Here is a 13,883-nt window from a genome sequence, read left to right as displayed (position 1 = left end):
TACTAGCACAAGACGCATCACTATGGATGTAATTCAAAGCAATTGTCAAGAAAGATGTCTCATTATCGTGGCAGATATTAAAGCCTTATAATTACTATTAAGCCCGCCTGGTTCCCTGCCGTGCGTTGTCACCCAGCTCCCGTGCCTCTCTAATCTCCATCGAGTCCGCCTCAGACGCCGCATCAGATCTATCCCCATCATCGTCATCGTCGTCATCACTGCCGGACCCATCGTCGCTGGCCATGCCCCCGGCCTCCTCCAACTGCGGCTCGACCTCTTCAATAGGCTTCTTCCTCTTCTCAAAGTCCTGCCGATGCGCCTCGGCCAATATCGTGGTGAACGTCCTTTGCGGCGGCGGCATCGCGACGCTGGACTTGCGCCGTCTAACGGTGCCCTCCTCCATGCGACGCGACGACGACGTGGTAGCCCCGCTGGCGCCTGCGGTGCCCGGTGCGTCTGCGGTGCCCGGTGCGTCTGCGGTGCCCGTCGTCTCAAGCACGGCGCCGTCCTTGCCGGCATCGCTGATGGTCGGCGAGCGCGAGGGAGACTCCGTCGGGTAGGGAAGGGGCACGTCGCGGGAGGCCTTGCGCGCTGTAACGTTTGCGCAGTGCTCGTTCTCGACGCGGAAAAGGGTCCACATGCCGCGGCGGGAGACCTCTGCGAGGGCGACGAGGAAGGAGACGATGGTGGAGTGCTGGGTGTCGTGGGTGAAGATTGCGTAGAAGATCCAGGCCCAGCGGAGGATGGGGTCGACGATGGCGATGAAGTAGTAGGGCCACGTCTTCTTGAGGGCTCTGGTTTGACGGAGGACGGGCAATTTGCTGGGCTTCTCGTCGGGCTTGCCGTTAAGCTTTTTCTTGGGGTTGGGGTCCAATAAGGAAAAGTCCATGAAGATGTCCCAGATTGCTGAGGGTGACTGTTAGTTGCTGGACTGAGAGAACCTGGTGGCAAGTACCTACATGTGTAGATGGCGTTGACTGTGGAAAAGGTAATGAACATGGCCAGGTTGCCTCTGGTGTTGTTGATGCGGTACATTGAGAGAGACATTGCGGCGAGGATGGACATTGTGTACTTTCCGCCGTTGATGAGGTGCGGGAAGATGTTGCGGGTGTCTCTGTATCGGCGCAGGCATTGGAGGAAGCGCCAGATCGGGGGAAGTGCACCTAGGAAGCCTAGAAGACGGGAATGGTTCGAATTACACTGGACTGGGTTGTCCCATGCATTGGCATAGACGCAGAAGAAAAGCTCGACGTTCTATGAACAGTCAGATATGCCACGGTAGGGAGACATTGAGGTACACTTACACACATGGCGTAGGTCAGAGAGCAGTAGATGTCGCCGAGGAAAAAGTCTCGAAACTCGACTGGGTAAAGACCAGCGAGCAAGAGACGCCACTGTCGAGTGTTGTTAGATGGCGCAATACAATCATTTTAACAAGCAGCTGACTTACATGAGAATATGCGAACCATTTTCGACTCCTAGCTTTGAGAACAGGGAGGGGAAGGAAAATGATAAGGGCTGATACGAAGATGAGAGCGACAGGATAGTACTCGTACACCTCGTCCGAACCGTAGGAGCTAAAGTTCAGCCACAGGAAGAGGCCGAAAATGAACGTAAATAGGCTTGGAAACTCGGCTAGCTGCCGCCAGTCGAGGTTGTTGCGTGTATCGAATTCGAAGATGAAGGGATAGTTGATCTTGTTCCTGGTCCATATGGCACAGTTGATGCAGAACATGCAGAACAGCAGGAGCATGAAGAAGTAACCGCCGTAAATCTGCAACAGGTAGCTCGTCTGCTCGCGGACGTGGGCGTCATGGTCCCACAAGAGCTGGACACCCAAGATGGCGCCTTGGATGCCAAAGACAGCACCAGTCCCGAGGAGAATACCGCACCTAAAGGCGCTGCCAGACTCGTCTCTAGGTTTACGAGCCATGCTTCGCAGCTTACCCGCAGCGATTTTGTGGTTGCCGCGCTCAAAGTAGCGGGCGTATAGGTCCTCGACGGCCTTGATATGTCCATCTAGGGCGTCGCTGTTGACGAACCACGACTTGTTCACCTTCTCGGTCATATAACGGTACTGAGGGCGGGCATTGATGGCCTTGTCGTACTTCTTATTCAGCTTGCGGAACGCAGTCCGGTTGAGGATGGCGTAGGACTTGAGGAGTTCCAGGCCACGGTAAAATTCCTGGAGGGCAAGCTTCAACTTGCGCTTCGCGGACCGGTAGGGAACCTCATGCTCTGGTGGTCGACGGATGTAGTCCATCCTCGCGTCTTGGCCCTCTCTAGGACGCATGACTGGGGTGCGAGCCATTTTTGACAAGTTCTTGGAGTTGGGTCCTGGTCTGAAGATCTTAGACCTAACCGGATCAATCCAGCCAAGTGGACCGTTCTTCGCACCGTCGCCATGTCCGTGGTGGCCGTGCATGAACTCCATCTCGGCCTGTTGCTTTTGAGCGTTGAGCTCCTGGGTTCGTCGGTTTCTCATTTCGTGAAGCTGCTCCTTAAGCACCTTGAGGCGCTGTCCAGCCTCGTCCTCCTTCTCCTTGTAGAACTTTTCCACCGTGTTAAGCTGATCGTCTAGGAAATTTTCGAATTCTGCCTTTTCGATTCCCCCGGGCTCCATTGCCAGTGCCTGCATACCGTATTCGGGGTTCGTTCCAACCCGATTGAGGGGTGAAGACCCCGTAAACCACCTTCTCAAGCCGCGTCTTGGCGAGCCACTTACAGACCCGATGGTGGCGGAGTGAGGGAGCCTCATTGACGAAGGGGAGTGCGTCTGTTCAGGCGCAGAGGGCTGGTTGCTTCGTGGATCCGTCATCATGGATGCGCTGCGCTGTAGAGCCTGTCTGGCCATTGGGCTTTCCTGCGCATGAGCCCCTTCAGCACCCTGGTCCGTCGTTCGGGAAGGCACCCTCATCGCAGGGTCAGGAAGCTCGAAGGTCGGCCGCCGATCGAGGGGAGCTCCCTCGTGCTGGGGCGGCGTATGCACGAAGCTGCCATATTGCATATCATTCGAGCCACTCGTCAGGGTCTGGTGTTCGTGGTTCGCAGGGATCGCTCGCGCGGGCGTCATGGGCTTCTGTCGGGCAGAGCCGACCGGAGCAGAGCCTTCCCGCAGCGATGTTCTCTCGTCGGGATTCGTTTCTCTCGCATTGTCGCTATTGAAGAAGTTGGATGTTCCGCGGTTGTTGAGCTTGCCCGAGTTCCCTTGCGGACTACCATTGGCACGATTGATGGCGCGAGACACTTTCTTAACGAGCTTCTTGCCGGCCTTGTAATCGAGATATTTGACGCGCCATTCTGTTCAAGGGACACTGCATTAGCAAATCGCAAGACAATCGCCAGAGACAGGCGCATGGGGGAGGCTTTCGCACCTGGCACTAGGTCCTGCTCGAGTTCCTTTGCGAACTTCATGACGTAGTGGCGCCCTTATGCGCGGCACAGCGAAGCACTGCTGGGGCAGTAAACGCCATGAAACGGAGGGGTTGGCTCTCAAGGTTGCAGTCGTGTGGACGAAAGGTATGACGGGACGAGTCAATTGCGACGACTGTTGACTGATCAGACCAGACAGGAGTCGATCCGAGGCTTGGCTCTTCGTCCTCGTCGTCGGTCTCGCGTGGGAGATTGTTGTTTTTTTCTAGAGGTAGCAGCGCATGGACGAGCCGTTCGCCTCCCTTCGCCAAGCTTCTGCCACGGACCAGGCGCCCCGCCTTTTCTTTCGTCTGGTTTTTTTCATTTGCTCCCGATGCTTTATCGCGTACCTTATCAGTTCAGTGTTTCCTTTGATCTGATGCCCTGAACCTGGCTGTTTCCTCCCCCAACAGAAGTCTGTCGGCAACCGGCATCGCCAATGGCAGCGCCTGTCTTTAGCACTCCCTCTGCCCTATGGCTAGCGGCGGCAATCGCTGGAAACTCGCGATATCCTGGTCAAGTCCACTGCTTCAGCGCTTCGTTAGCGGTCTAGTCCCGGTGGCCCCTCGAGCTTGCCGAAAAGCGGGAAAGCCAGGGGAGGTCAGAGCGCTTGCGCAGATGGGATTATGTCAGCCTGGGCTTGCATGTGTCGCTCCTTCCATCATCGACAACTTTCTTTTTGGGCGACGTTGTGAATTTCGCGATGTTTCTTTTTGCAAATTCCCTGTCGGCCGCGCCTAAATCTCTCCAGATTGAGTTTCACCACCTGTCAAACCACCATCGTTCTATTTGCCTTCTTTCGCCGCCCAGGAAAGTTCCTGCTTAGTGCGAATTACCTCACGGCTGCGTCCGCGAGCCATCACAAGCACGAGGCACCGAACGCCACCCGGCACGCCCAACCGATAAACTCTGGACAGAGTTCACAGGGTCCAACTCTGTTTCCCAGATCTCTCCCTTCAGATGCCAGTTTCTGCTGTCAGTTATCGGTATAGACTATAAGGTCACATCTTGGTCGAATCTTGTCAGGGATGGGCGAGCTCGTCTAATGTGACTGTGCCGCTTGTCGAGCACCCACTTCACATCACCAACGACAACCGCCACCAACAAAACGACAAGAATCTCTCTCCCTCGGCCATCCATGGACCGGGTCGCAAACTCTGGCCGCGAGATCTGGATTCTGAATGGCCTCATGCACACATGCATATCCATAACCGTATTCACACTGACACCTACTACTGCATAGTACGCGCTGCGGATACTGCATCGACGTCCAGCTGCCGCTGCGGGAATGGCTTCGAAGGAACGACAAGGTGCCGTTGGTGCGAGAGGCAAATCGACCCCGTCTCCCCAACGCAGCATCCTTGCCTCTTTCATGGGTATCAATCCACATTTGCTCACGAGAGAGGCGAACCCCATCACCTGCCCGCCCAGGACGATGCGGCCGAAAAAAACCGAGGCTTGCATTGCTCTGCACAAGTTCCAACAATACTAGATCAAGATTCTGCCTCCCTCGGACATTTCACAAAGACAAAAACAGGTACACGGGATTCGCCCGTCACATCTCTGCCTCTCGGCCTTTGCTGTCCGGCAACTGAACCACTCTTGCATCGCATTCCAACTGAACCCTCCGCTTGTCGACGCAGCCGGGCGGAGAATGCTTCTCACGGATTGATTCGTTCAAATGGGGAAATGCACCTCACCCCATCCGGCAGCCCCGTCGGACGGCCGGCGCAGCGACCGCCGTTCCCCGGGAACTAGGCACTTAGCGCGCCTAGTTCGCGGCCAGGCCTTATCGACAACGGTCCCGCAGCCCGCGATGCGTGGAGAGAGGGAGAGAAGGGGGTCCAGATGAGGAGAAAAGAACGCCGTCGTTCCCCGTAGATCAGCCAATCGCCTCTCGCCGCTTTTCTGCCTGCGGAGCTCTGGCTAGGTTGACGATGACAGCCAGGTAGCGTCTTGGGCGGCCCATCTCACGCCAGCACCGCTGTGCCGCGGACGCGCAGCAGAGTGGCCGTGACAGTTTGACATTTGCGTGTTGGTGCGCTCCCGGCGGCCGTTGGGATCATCTCGCTGCCTGCTATGCTGCAGTCTGACAGGTTCCACGTCCAACTCAACGACTGGAATGCCTAGATGGGAAAACGCTCAGGTCTTGGGGGTTGTGGTTGATTTGCTCGCTACGGGATGCATGGTTGCTGGCCATGTCGCGGGAATTGCGAAGCCCGGACTGAGACATATCCGTGTTGAGCGGCTCATACATTCCTCACTGAAGTGCAACACCCAGCTAACTGATATTCATCACACTCGGGTCCGCAGCGTCATTTCAGTCATTTTGGACCAACGCAACCGGACAGATCATCGCCCACCTCAAAATCTAAGCGGGAAGTGACGGCTCAGTTCTCAGCGCCTAGCAGCTTGATCGGCTCATCCTCTGTTGGAGCTGTTGGTGCTGCGTCGTATCCCCTGGCACATGTTGGTGGAGCAGAAGGAAGGTCCAGGGTCTTCACTTTTTTGTGGGTGGTTTACAGGAGTAGTCGTCCGCCTCCGATGATGCACTTTGGCACTACCCGAGTGACACACCCAAAAGCCACGAGTTCACGAGGAACCACCACAGATGATCTCTGTCTCACCACGGGAAACGATCCCGCAAAGTGTTCCACGGCCGGCCGCCTCTCCCTTTCGCGCCCGTCCGCCCTGTGGACTCGACAAGGGGGTACAAGTACTGTGACGCCCATCCCGTTCCGCTGCGACGTTCACAGTGCCCGTTTTCTTTGCTTTTTCCTGCTTCCGGAAAGCAAATATGAACATGTCACATTCACGTCGACAACCACCCTCCCCAATATGGAACAACAAAAAAACATGACCCCATGCGCCGCCCATCCTTCTGGGCCAAAACCAGGCAACAAAATGCGTGTTTGCTCCCCCCGTTACACAGGGTGGAGATGTGATGCTCGCTCTCATCCTGGGCAGGCGAGAGCCACCAACACCAACACCACTTTTTTGTGGTCTCGATCCTTGCCGCGCCTTTTTGCCCCCTCCCCACGTATGTATACAAAGTGGGCGCTGTGCTTGTATTGAATGATCTCGCAACTCGGTTGGCTCACCTGCGAAACTGGTTGGTTGAACAAAAAGTCCTTTTACCAGATTCTCGGGACGGTGGAACGATATACAGCCTTGATTGGTTGCTTGGAGCCTTTCCCTCGAGGACAGAGCAGGTATCCGAGACACTGTGAAGCAAACATTCATATATATCGGTTCTCGCAACCTCTGCACCCCCTGCCTCTGAGACCACCCCTGCTTGCCTGCCCTTCTTCCCTTCTTCTTTCTTTCTCCCAGTGCCTGCCGGTTTCTGTTCCCTCTTCTCTGACTAAAGAACCATCCCGCTGGATTCATCTGTTGACGGAAACTTACGTCCTGTTTGATCCTTCCCGCCAACTTCACACCGTGTGCTCACTATCTTCCGCATTCTCATCGGCCTTCGGGTCAGAAGTGCGGCCCTGATATGGAAACTCATCCCGGCCCGTCCATGGGCCATCGAAGACTCCTCCGCCGGGCATCAAAATCATGTCTAGGCGGTTTCAAGAAAGTATTTTCCGCAAGGAGTGATCGCCACGACGACTTCCTGGCCCTCAGCAAAACATCCGCAAAATCATTCAAGTTTTCTTTTAAAACCACATCTCTATGGAAGAGGACTACACCACAAAAGGACGAAAAGACATGTAAACAAAAGCCCAACCACACCGATACCACCCCCGAAGAAACCCCGAGAATCAAAGACCCAGAACTGAGGCGGCAGGCCTACCCCCAGGGCCAATCACATCTTTTCCGACGGCTACCGCCCGAGATCCGCGAGCAGATATACAAAGAGTTCTGGGTGGCGTGCGGCGTCGAACGGCACGCGTTCCTTGAGGATGGGAACATGAGATACTCGCCGTGTGTGACGGATCACGAGGCGCCGGATGAGAGGCAGCTGGGCCTCGCGAGGGACTTTAAAAAGGCCCCGCAGGTACAATGGCACCCGGAGTGGTTCTTGAGGATGCAGTCGCCGTGGTGTAATCACTGGAGATGTGAAGAGTTGTGGGAGGATATCAAGGAAGGGAGGAAGGTTGACCTAAACGCGGGGCAGAACCAAGCTTTCATGTCGCTTTTGGTATCTTGCAAGAGGGTGTACGTCGCAGCCTTCCCCCCAAATCACTCTGAACAACCACTGATTATCTACCACCAGATACGACGAAAGCATAGACTCCTTCCGCGAATCCCGAATCCTAAACATCACAAACGGCCACACCCTCCAGCGCCTCCTCAAATACCCGCGGCCGCGCTACGTCTCCTCCGCCCGCATGATCAACATCTCCCTGCGCGAGGACAGCGGCAACTGGCTGTACCTCAACGGCGGCAGCATCTGGCACACGCTCGCGGCCAAAGAGACCAAGGCCACCAAAGTCTACGTGTGGCTCGACGCCGAGTGCCCGCTCACGCGCCGGCTGCTGACCGAGTTCCGCGAGCTGTACACGGGCATACCCGCGGAGATCGCGCCGAAGCTGACGATTGACTTCCCGTGCGACGCGGAGGACGGGTTCTGGGCGTGGGGCGAGGTGGAGGTACAGGAGCAGAATGCGTGCGCGGGCGGCGGAGGGTGGGGGAGGGTGGAGCGGAGAGAGGCGATTGTGCCGAAGTTTAGGGTCGTTGCGAGGGGGCGGCAGAGGTTTAATGAGACGAGTTGTGGGTATGTTAGTCGGGGGGATCTGGGGAGGCCGAGGGTGAGGGTGTTGAAGGCGGGGAATCCTTTTGAGGATATTTTGTTGTATGGGAGGGGGATTCATGATAACTCGTATTACTGAATCATGACTTGCGTCAGTCATAAACACAGATTCGTCGACGGGCCAGTCGGCAGTTCTCATATTTCTTTCTAACAATACCCAGCAATCAACCGGCAATCAACCGATGTTGTGTCCAGTTCTCAGATGCCAAACAGATGCCTTTCACCGAATATTCCTTTTCGGGCAATATCAAGAGTGTTGTGCCATTGGAGACTTTTTGTATGGAGCTTACCATTTGCCTGGAAAGATCACTCTGACCTATGGGAAAACAGATTGTAGAGGGGCAGGAACATGTTGGTAGAGGGGAGCGAAGATATCATATCTTGGCGAAAGTCGTTATCAGAGACGTCATCTGGTCTCATTGGTCTACAATCGAGGATTTCTACGTTCGCTAGATTCTTTCTTCTGGGCAGTCTACCTCTGCGAGACAGCGAAGCGTACTTAGACCCGCGTGATGACAGCCTCATCACAACTTGGAAGGATAAAGTCTTGAGCAGAGAAGTGCGTAAGTGAGTGGATCAATTATAGTCCCAGCCGTGAGCTGGTTTGAACTTCCTCGCTGCCTTTTCATGATCTTCTCTGTTGTCGAAACATGTTGCCCATCCGGTGGGAACCAGCTACCCAAGGCTCCAACCATGTCGATTTCTCATCAAGCAGCACCCACAGTCATTCATCCCTCGCGGTCCTTTTTTGATCCAGCAATGAGGCTGGGCTGCGTGTCAAAGGAATCAGAAATGCCTGATGTCGGTTACATTGGGTCCCGAAAGGAGGAACACCACCTTTCTACGTACAGATGAAAAGTGATTATCGCCGCCTGTGCCACACGGGCAGAAGTCAAAGTGTCCAATCACTCCTATCAATTCCCGCACGTTCCGGACGAAGTCAGCAAGGCACTTTGCCTGACTGCCTAATTTCCCCCGTCTCTCTGATGGTTGACTTCGCGTTTCTGCTGGCAGTCAGGCCTTAATTGGAACACGAACCTTGCTCTACTTCATTTTCTGATTCCACTCGAAGCTCCTGAAATGTGAGCTACCACAATCAATTAGCTACCTCAGCGTTTCAAATCGCCATGAGTTCGCATGAATCACTCTTCCAACAATACCCGGTCATCAATGGCCAGTTTCGTCTTTTGGACATACTCCCAGTCCCAGTTCACGAGGTCGAGGAAAGTGGCCCCATTCGATGCGAGCTCCGCATTGCGTCCTTGTATCATCCTCCAAAGTATGAGGCGATCTCGTATGTCTGGGGAAGCCAAGGGCCTGAGAATGAGGTCGTTATCGACGTTTCGGGCCAAAGGTTCAAAACAACAAGGAACCTCTATGCTGCAATCGTCCAATTCCGACTACCAGAGAAACGAAGAACTGTCTGGGCCGACTAGATCTGTATTAATCAAGCCGACATGACCGAAAAGTCAAGCATTGTCCCCATGATGCGACAGGTTTACTCCCAGAGCTGGCGGTGCCTGCTATGGATGGGGGAGATTCCTTCTGATGTCGGCCTGACTCACGCAAAATCCCTCTTCGAGCTTTTCTCATATTCGGCATCAATTGCGCAAAAAGAAGCGGCAGTTCCTCCTGGCCGTCGTCATTTGATCAAGAACGATACAGCGAAAATCTTGGCCTCGCGCGAAAGTTTGGCAGGCCCTATGAGGGCAATGAAGTTCTTATTGGATGATAACAACGCTTGGTTGAGTCGAATATGGACTGTGCAAGAAGCAGCTCTTCCTCGCCATGCTGTCTTGACCTGGGGACCACTGGTCACGGAATGGCAACCATTGTGCCAAGCAACTCACGTCTGGCGCCGGTTTGAAAGTGTGCAAGCAGCCGTGAACCGACTGTCTCAAGAATTTGGGGACCAACTTCTCTCATTCATGGCGGTCGTGGTATGGCTCAATAATGCAAAGCGGAGCCCTGATCCTCTTCAAAACATGTGGAAGTGGCGGGGCCGACAAGCTACAGATCCCAGAGACAAGGTGTATGCGCTGATCGGACTGTTCAACCCCGGTACACTGCCACGATCTGAGCGGTGCGACTACACCTTATCGGAAGCAGAGGTCTACAGAGATATGACCTTAGATTTGATCGAAAAATACCAGAGCCTTCTGCCTCTCATCGGAGATCTTCGTTGGGAAGGACGACCAGTTCCTAACGGAATGCCGAGATGGACACTTGATATCAGACAAAGTCCCGTATACGGCACAGAGGTTTTCCATCTCAATGATGAGTCGAATCGCTTTCGAGCTGACAGGGAACGGAAACTCGAATTCCAGTCCGAAAAGAACGTGTTGTATCTTAAGGGTATCTTGGTTGATACGGTCGATTGGGTTGGAGCCGGCATGCGAGTAACAACTAGAGACGTTCCAGATGATCTTCTGTTCAGCACTCTCCAACAATGGGAAGACAAAGCAGAAGAACAAGCGTTCTGTAGGCTTATCATCAACGACATGAGTAAGTACGAAGATGTGCACCCTGACAAGCGTGCTACAGAAGCAGACGTCAGACGCGTTCTCAACCTCCTGCGTAACAGGCGCGACCAGTATGTGCGTTTGGCAATCGTGACAACGGTGAGAAATCAGGCTTTCTTCACAACGAAGAGTGGTTTGATTGGACGAGGGCATCTTGACGTCAAAGCTGGTGACGAAGTTTGGGTCTTCAACGGCGGTCGTGTTCCGTTCATAGTCCGACCGCGGGAGACCGAAGATCCAGTTGAGTACGACTTTGTGGGGCACTCATACGTTCATGGGATCATGGACGGCGAGGCATATCCAGAGGGCATCGAGGGCCGGTTCATCAAAATACATTGAGTGCGAGTCAATAACATGATTTCGTCTTTCAAAGTATGTTTTCCAGATAACTGTGATGATTTTGACGCATTGAAATTGGCAGACAGCAGGTATACGATCTCGATTCGAACCCGGGAAGTAGTTAAAATGGTGATTAGACAACGAGGAAACTTCATGTCAGGCTTTCTCAATAGTTCAGCGATCATTATGTTTCTCATCGCCTATGTTCTGACTAGGCCCCTTTGGATCAGCCTGCTATTTATGTTATTCAATTGATAGATCTATTCATGAGGAATGCGATGGACGCTCACTGTTTTTCAAGACGCTCAGATGGCAGGTTAGCTAGATCACACAAACCTGTGGGGCGGTACTCTAATATTCGTTCTATTGCAACGATCTTCGTGTTGGCTTTCTCTTGACGGAGCTTTCTGATGTTTGGTTCGAGGCTCTATTTGACATGTTCACCGGTAGAATCCGTATCAATGATTGAAAATGGAGCTGAGGCTAGCAACAAAAATAGCGGGGTATCACTCTCTTGGGTTAATAGGTGACTCGTGATCATATTTAAGTGTGGAACAAGAAAATATTCACCGCTTTTGGAACTTTGGTATGTTGCGGGCCACTTCAACATAATAAATACCATGATCTTATTTGCAGGCAAGTAGACGAAAGGACAGCACTACGCCCCAGAGCGAGTCAGAAGCCTTGGATCCTTGGTGTTCGACTCAAAGAGTACTTCTTCAACCCGACCTGTTATCTGCTCATGGGGTTCGGTACTTCGTCCAGCCAATGCCCTCCCTCTTTGATCCAACTCGTTTGCTCCTCTTCGTACAGCGTGCCGTTTCCTAGATTTGAATTGCAAATCCATCTAATTTGTCTTTTTTGAAGAGCTTTTGGTTTTCCGTTTGCATTGCTGCAGTCTTTCGGTCATGGCCGCACAGCCAGGTTCATCGTTTATTGTTAAATTGGCCGGCGAAACAGCCTCAGAGGCTTCTAGGCAGAGTAAACATGAACCCTCAAGAAAAGCTTTTCAGCAGTACTCCTGTGAGAGATGGTCAGTTTCGTCTCCTGGACATCCTACCCGCCCCTCAGGAGCCCGGCACAAACCCTCATATTCGATGTCAGCTTCGCGTTGCAGCATTATCCGACCCGCCCGACTACGAAGCCATCTCGTACATCTGGGGAAGTCAGGACTCGGATAATGAGATGCAGATTGATGTTTCAGGACAGGCTTTCAGCACGACCCAAAATCTTCACGCAGTTCTGTCACAGCTTCGATTAACAAACAAAACGAGGACCGTTTGGGCCGACCAAATCTGCATCAACCAGAAGGATAACGCGGAAAAGGCGACTATCGTTCCACTGATGCGGCAAATCTATTCTCGATGCCGTCAAGGTCTGCTTTGGGCAGGCGAAATTCCTCAGGAAATGGATCCGGCTCATGTGGAATCACTGTTCGAATTTCTCAAGTACATGGCGGAGGGTGGCACTACTGATACCCCCGCCCCTCAGTGCATGGCTTCCGAAGCGGCATTCAAGGGGCCGATATCGGCATTGATGCACTTGATGGCCGGCCCAGGTTCTTGGTTTTCTCGCATATGGACGGTTCAAGAGGCAGTTCTCCCGAACGAAGCCGTCTTACTCTGGGGACCACAGTCAATTCCTTGGAGCACGTTGATTCAAGCAACCAAGACTTACACAACTGAGATACCGCAAGACGTGTTCAGAGTCTGTGGGTATGGATTTGCCGAGGGCCCCATAGCCGGTCTTGTTGCGGTTCTGGTTTGGTTGAACGGCTGTAAATATGACTGCAAGCCGTCGTCAGCTATGCAGCAATGGCGGGGCCGGCAAGCCCACGATCCTCGAGACAAGGTCTATGCCCTTCTCGGACTATTTCCATCCAGAACGCTGCCCAGAGTCGAAAGCTGCGATTATGAGATCCCAGTAGCCGAGATTTACGAGAACCTAATGCTTGACCTCATTACTGACGAGCAGAGCCTTCGGCCACTTGTTGGAAACCCTCGTCTTAAGCCAGTCAGGGCAACTCCTAATTTGGCCAGGTGGGCGATCGACTTGGTGGGAGTGCCTATACACGAGATAGAACATTGGCATCACACATACGATTCAATGCATTTCCGTGCGGATGGTGGTCGTCGCATGGAATTCCAGCACCAAAAAGGCATGTTAGGTCTCACGGGCGTTTTTGTCGACACAATTGAGAGAGTCGAACCTGGATTAATTCTCATTGGTAAACGCGCATCATACGAGTTGCTAGCTGAAACCTTGCAAAGATGGAAGAGTACGGGACCCGACGAAGAAGCCTTTGGGAGGCTCATCACCAACGATCTTGTTAGAGATGCTGTCGGAGACCCCGTTCAGCGCGCATCCGCAGCAGACGCCCACCAGGCTATGGAATATGTACGCAACAGAACAGGGGAGGAATGGATTCACGACCAAATCTTGATGACGGTAAAGAACTCAGTGTACTTTACAACAAAGTCCGGGCTTATCGGACGGGGACATCTTGAAACACAAGCTGGCGACGAAGTATGGGTATTCAACGGAGGCAGCGTACCATTCAAAGTGAGACCGCGAGGCGGACCTAAGCCGATTGACAATGACCTCGGGTACGATTTTGTGGGCTACAGCTACGTGCACGGCATTATGGACGGCGAGGCTTATGAACGCGGTATCGAAAGCCGGTTCATCTGGATTCATTGATAGAGGAACTGCAGAAAGCCAAAATTATTTAGGAAACTACATGTAGCATTAAACATAGTTGTCTGGCTTGCTGGTTGGAATTGCATCAGGTATTTCCAGGTTCCAGGAGCCAATTGGAGCATTGTCATTGTGTACTTAGCACGGCTCAAGGA

At 53.3% G+C, this 13,883-nt stretch overlaps 4 protein-coding genes across 4 annotated transcripts; 3 read left to right on the top strand and 1 right to left on the bottom strand.

Annotated features, from left to right (window-relative positions):
- Positions 1-97: 97 nt before the first annotated feature.
- CGGC5_v002975 (Protein SYG1-like protein) lies at positions 98-3,414 on the bottom strand (the record flags this gene model as incomplete). Its single annotated transcript, XM_032031895.1, has 5 exons — positions 98-906; positions 960-1,254; positions 1,305-1,394; positions 1,451-3,300; positions 3,375-3,414. 5 exons carry the CDS (start codon positions 3,412-3,414, stop codon positions 98-100), a joined length of 3,084 nt encoding a protein of 1,027 aa, XP_031888909.1.
- A 3,913-nt stretch (positions 3,415-7,327) lies between these two features.
- Positions 7,328-8,485, top strand: CGGC5_v002974 (uncharacterized protein; the record flags this gene model as incomplete). The annotated part of the gene is made up of 3 exons (XM_066151054.1): positions 7,328-7,575; positions 7,634-8,134; positions 8,332-8,485. 3 exons carry the CDS (start codon positions 7,328-7,330, stop codon positions 8,483-8,485), a joined length of 903 nt encoding a protein of 300 aa, XP_066009391.1.
- Positions 8,486-10,155: 1,670 nt separating this feature from the next.
- CGGC5_v002973 (uncharacterized protein) lies at positions 10,156-11,031 on the top strand (the record flags this gene model as incomplete). Its single annotated transcript, XM_032031893.2, has 1 exon — positions 10,156-11,031. The coding sequence occupies one exon, from the start codon at positions 10,156-10,158 to the stop codon at positions 11,029-11,031; it is 876 nt and encodes a 291-aa protein (XP_031888907.2).
- A 987-nt stretch (positions 11,032-12,018) lies between these two features.
- On the top strand, positions 12,019-13,731 carry CGGC5_v002972 (Heterokaryon incompatibility protein 6, OR allele; the record flags this gene model as incomplete). Its single annotated transcript, XM_032031891.1, has 1 exon — positions 12,019-13,731. The coding sequence occupies one exon, from the start codon at positions 12,019-12,021 to the stop codon at positions 13,729-13,731; it is 1,713 nt and encodes a 570-aa protein (XP_031889012.1).
- Between the last annotated feature and the right edge of the window lie 152 nt (positions 13,732-13,883).

Source organism: Colletotrichum fructicola (assembly GCF_000319635.2).
Source record: "Colletotrichum fructicola Nara gc5 chromosome Unknown KSG_Nara_v1_contig02, whole genome shotgun sequence".
In the NCBI taxonomy this organism is placed as follows: domain Eukaryota; kingdom Fungi; phylum Ascomycota; class Sordariomycetes; order Glomerellales; family Glomerellaceae; genus Colletotrichum; species Colletotrichum fructicola.
The sequence above is the reverse complement of the archived record's forward strand: the minus strand, read 5'-3'. Positions and strand labels throughout refer to the sequence as shown.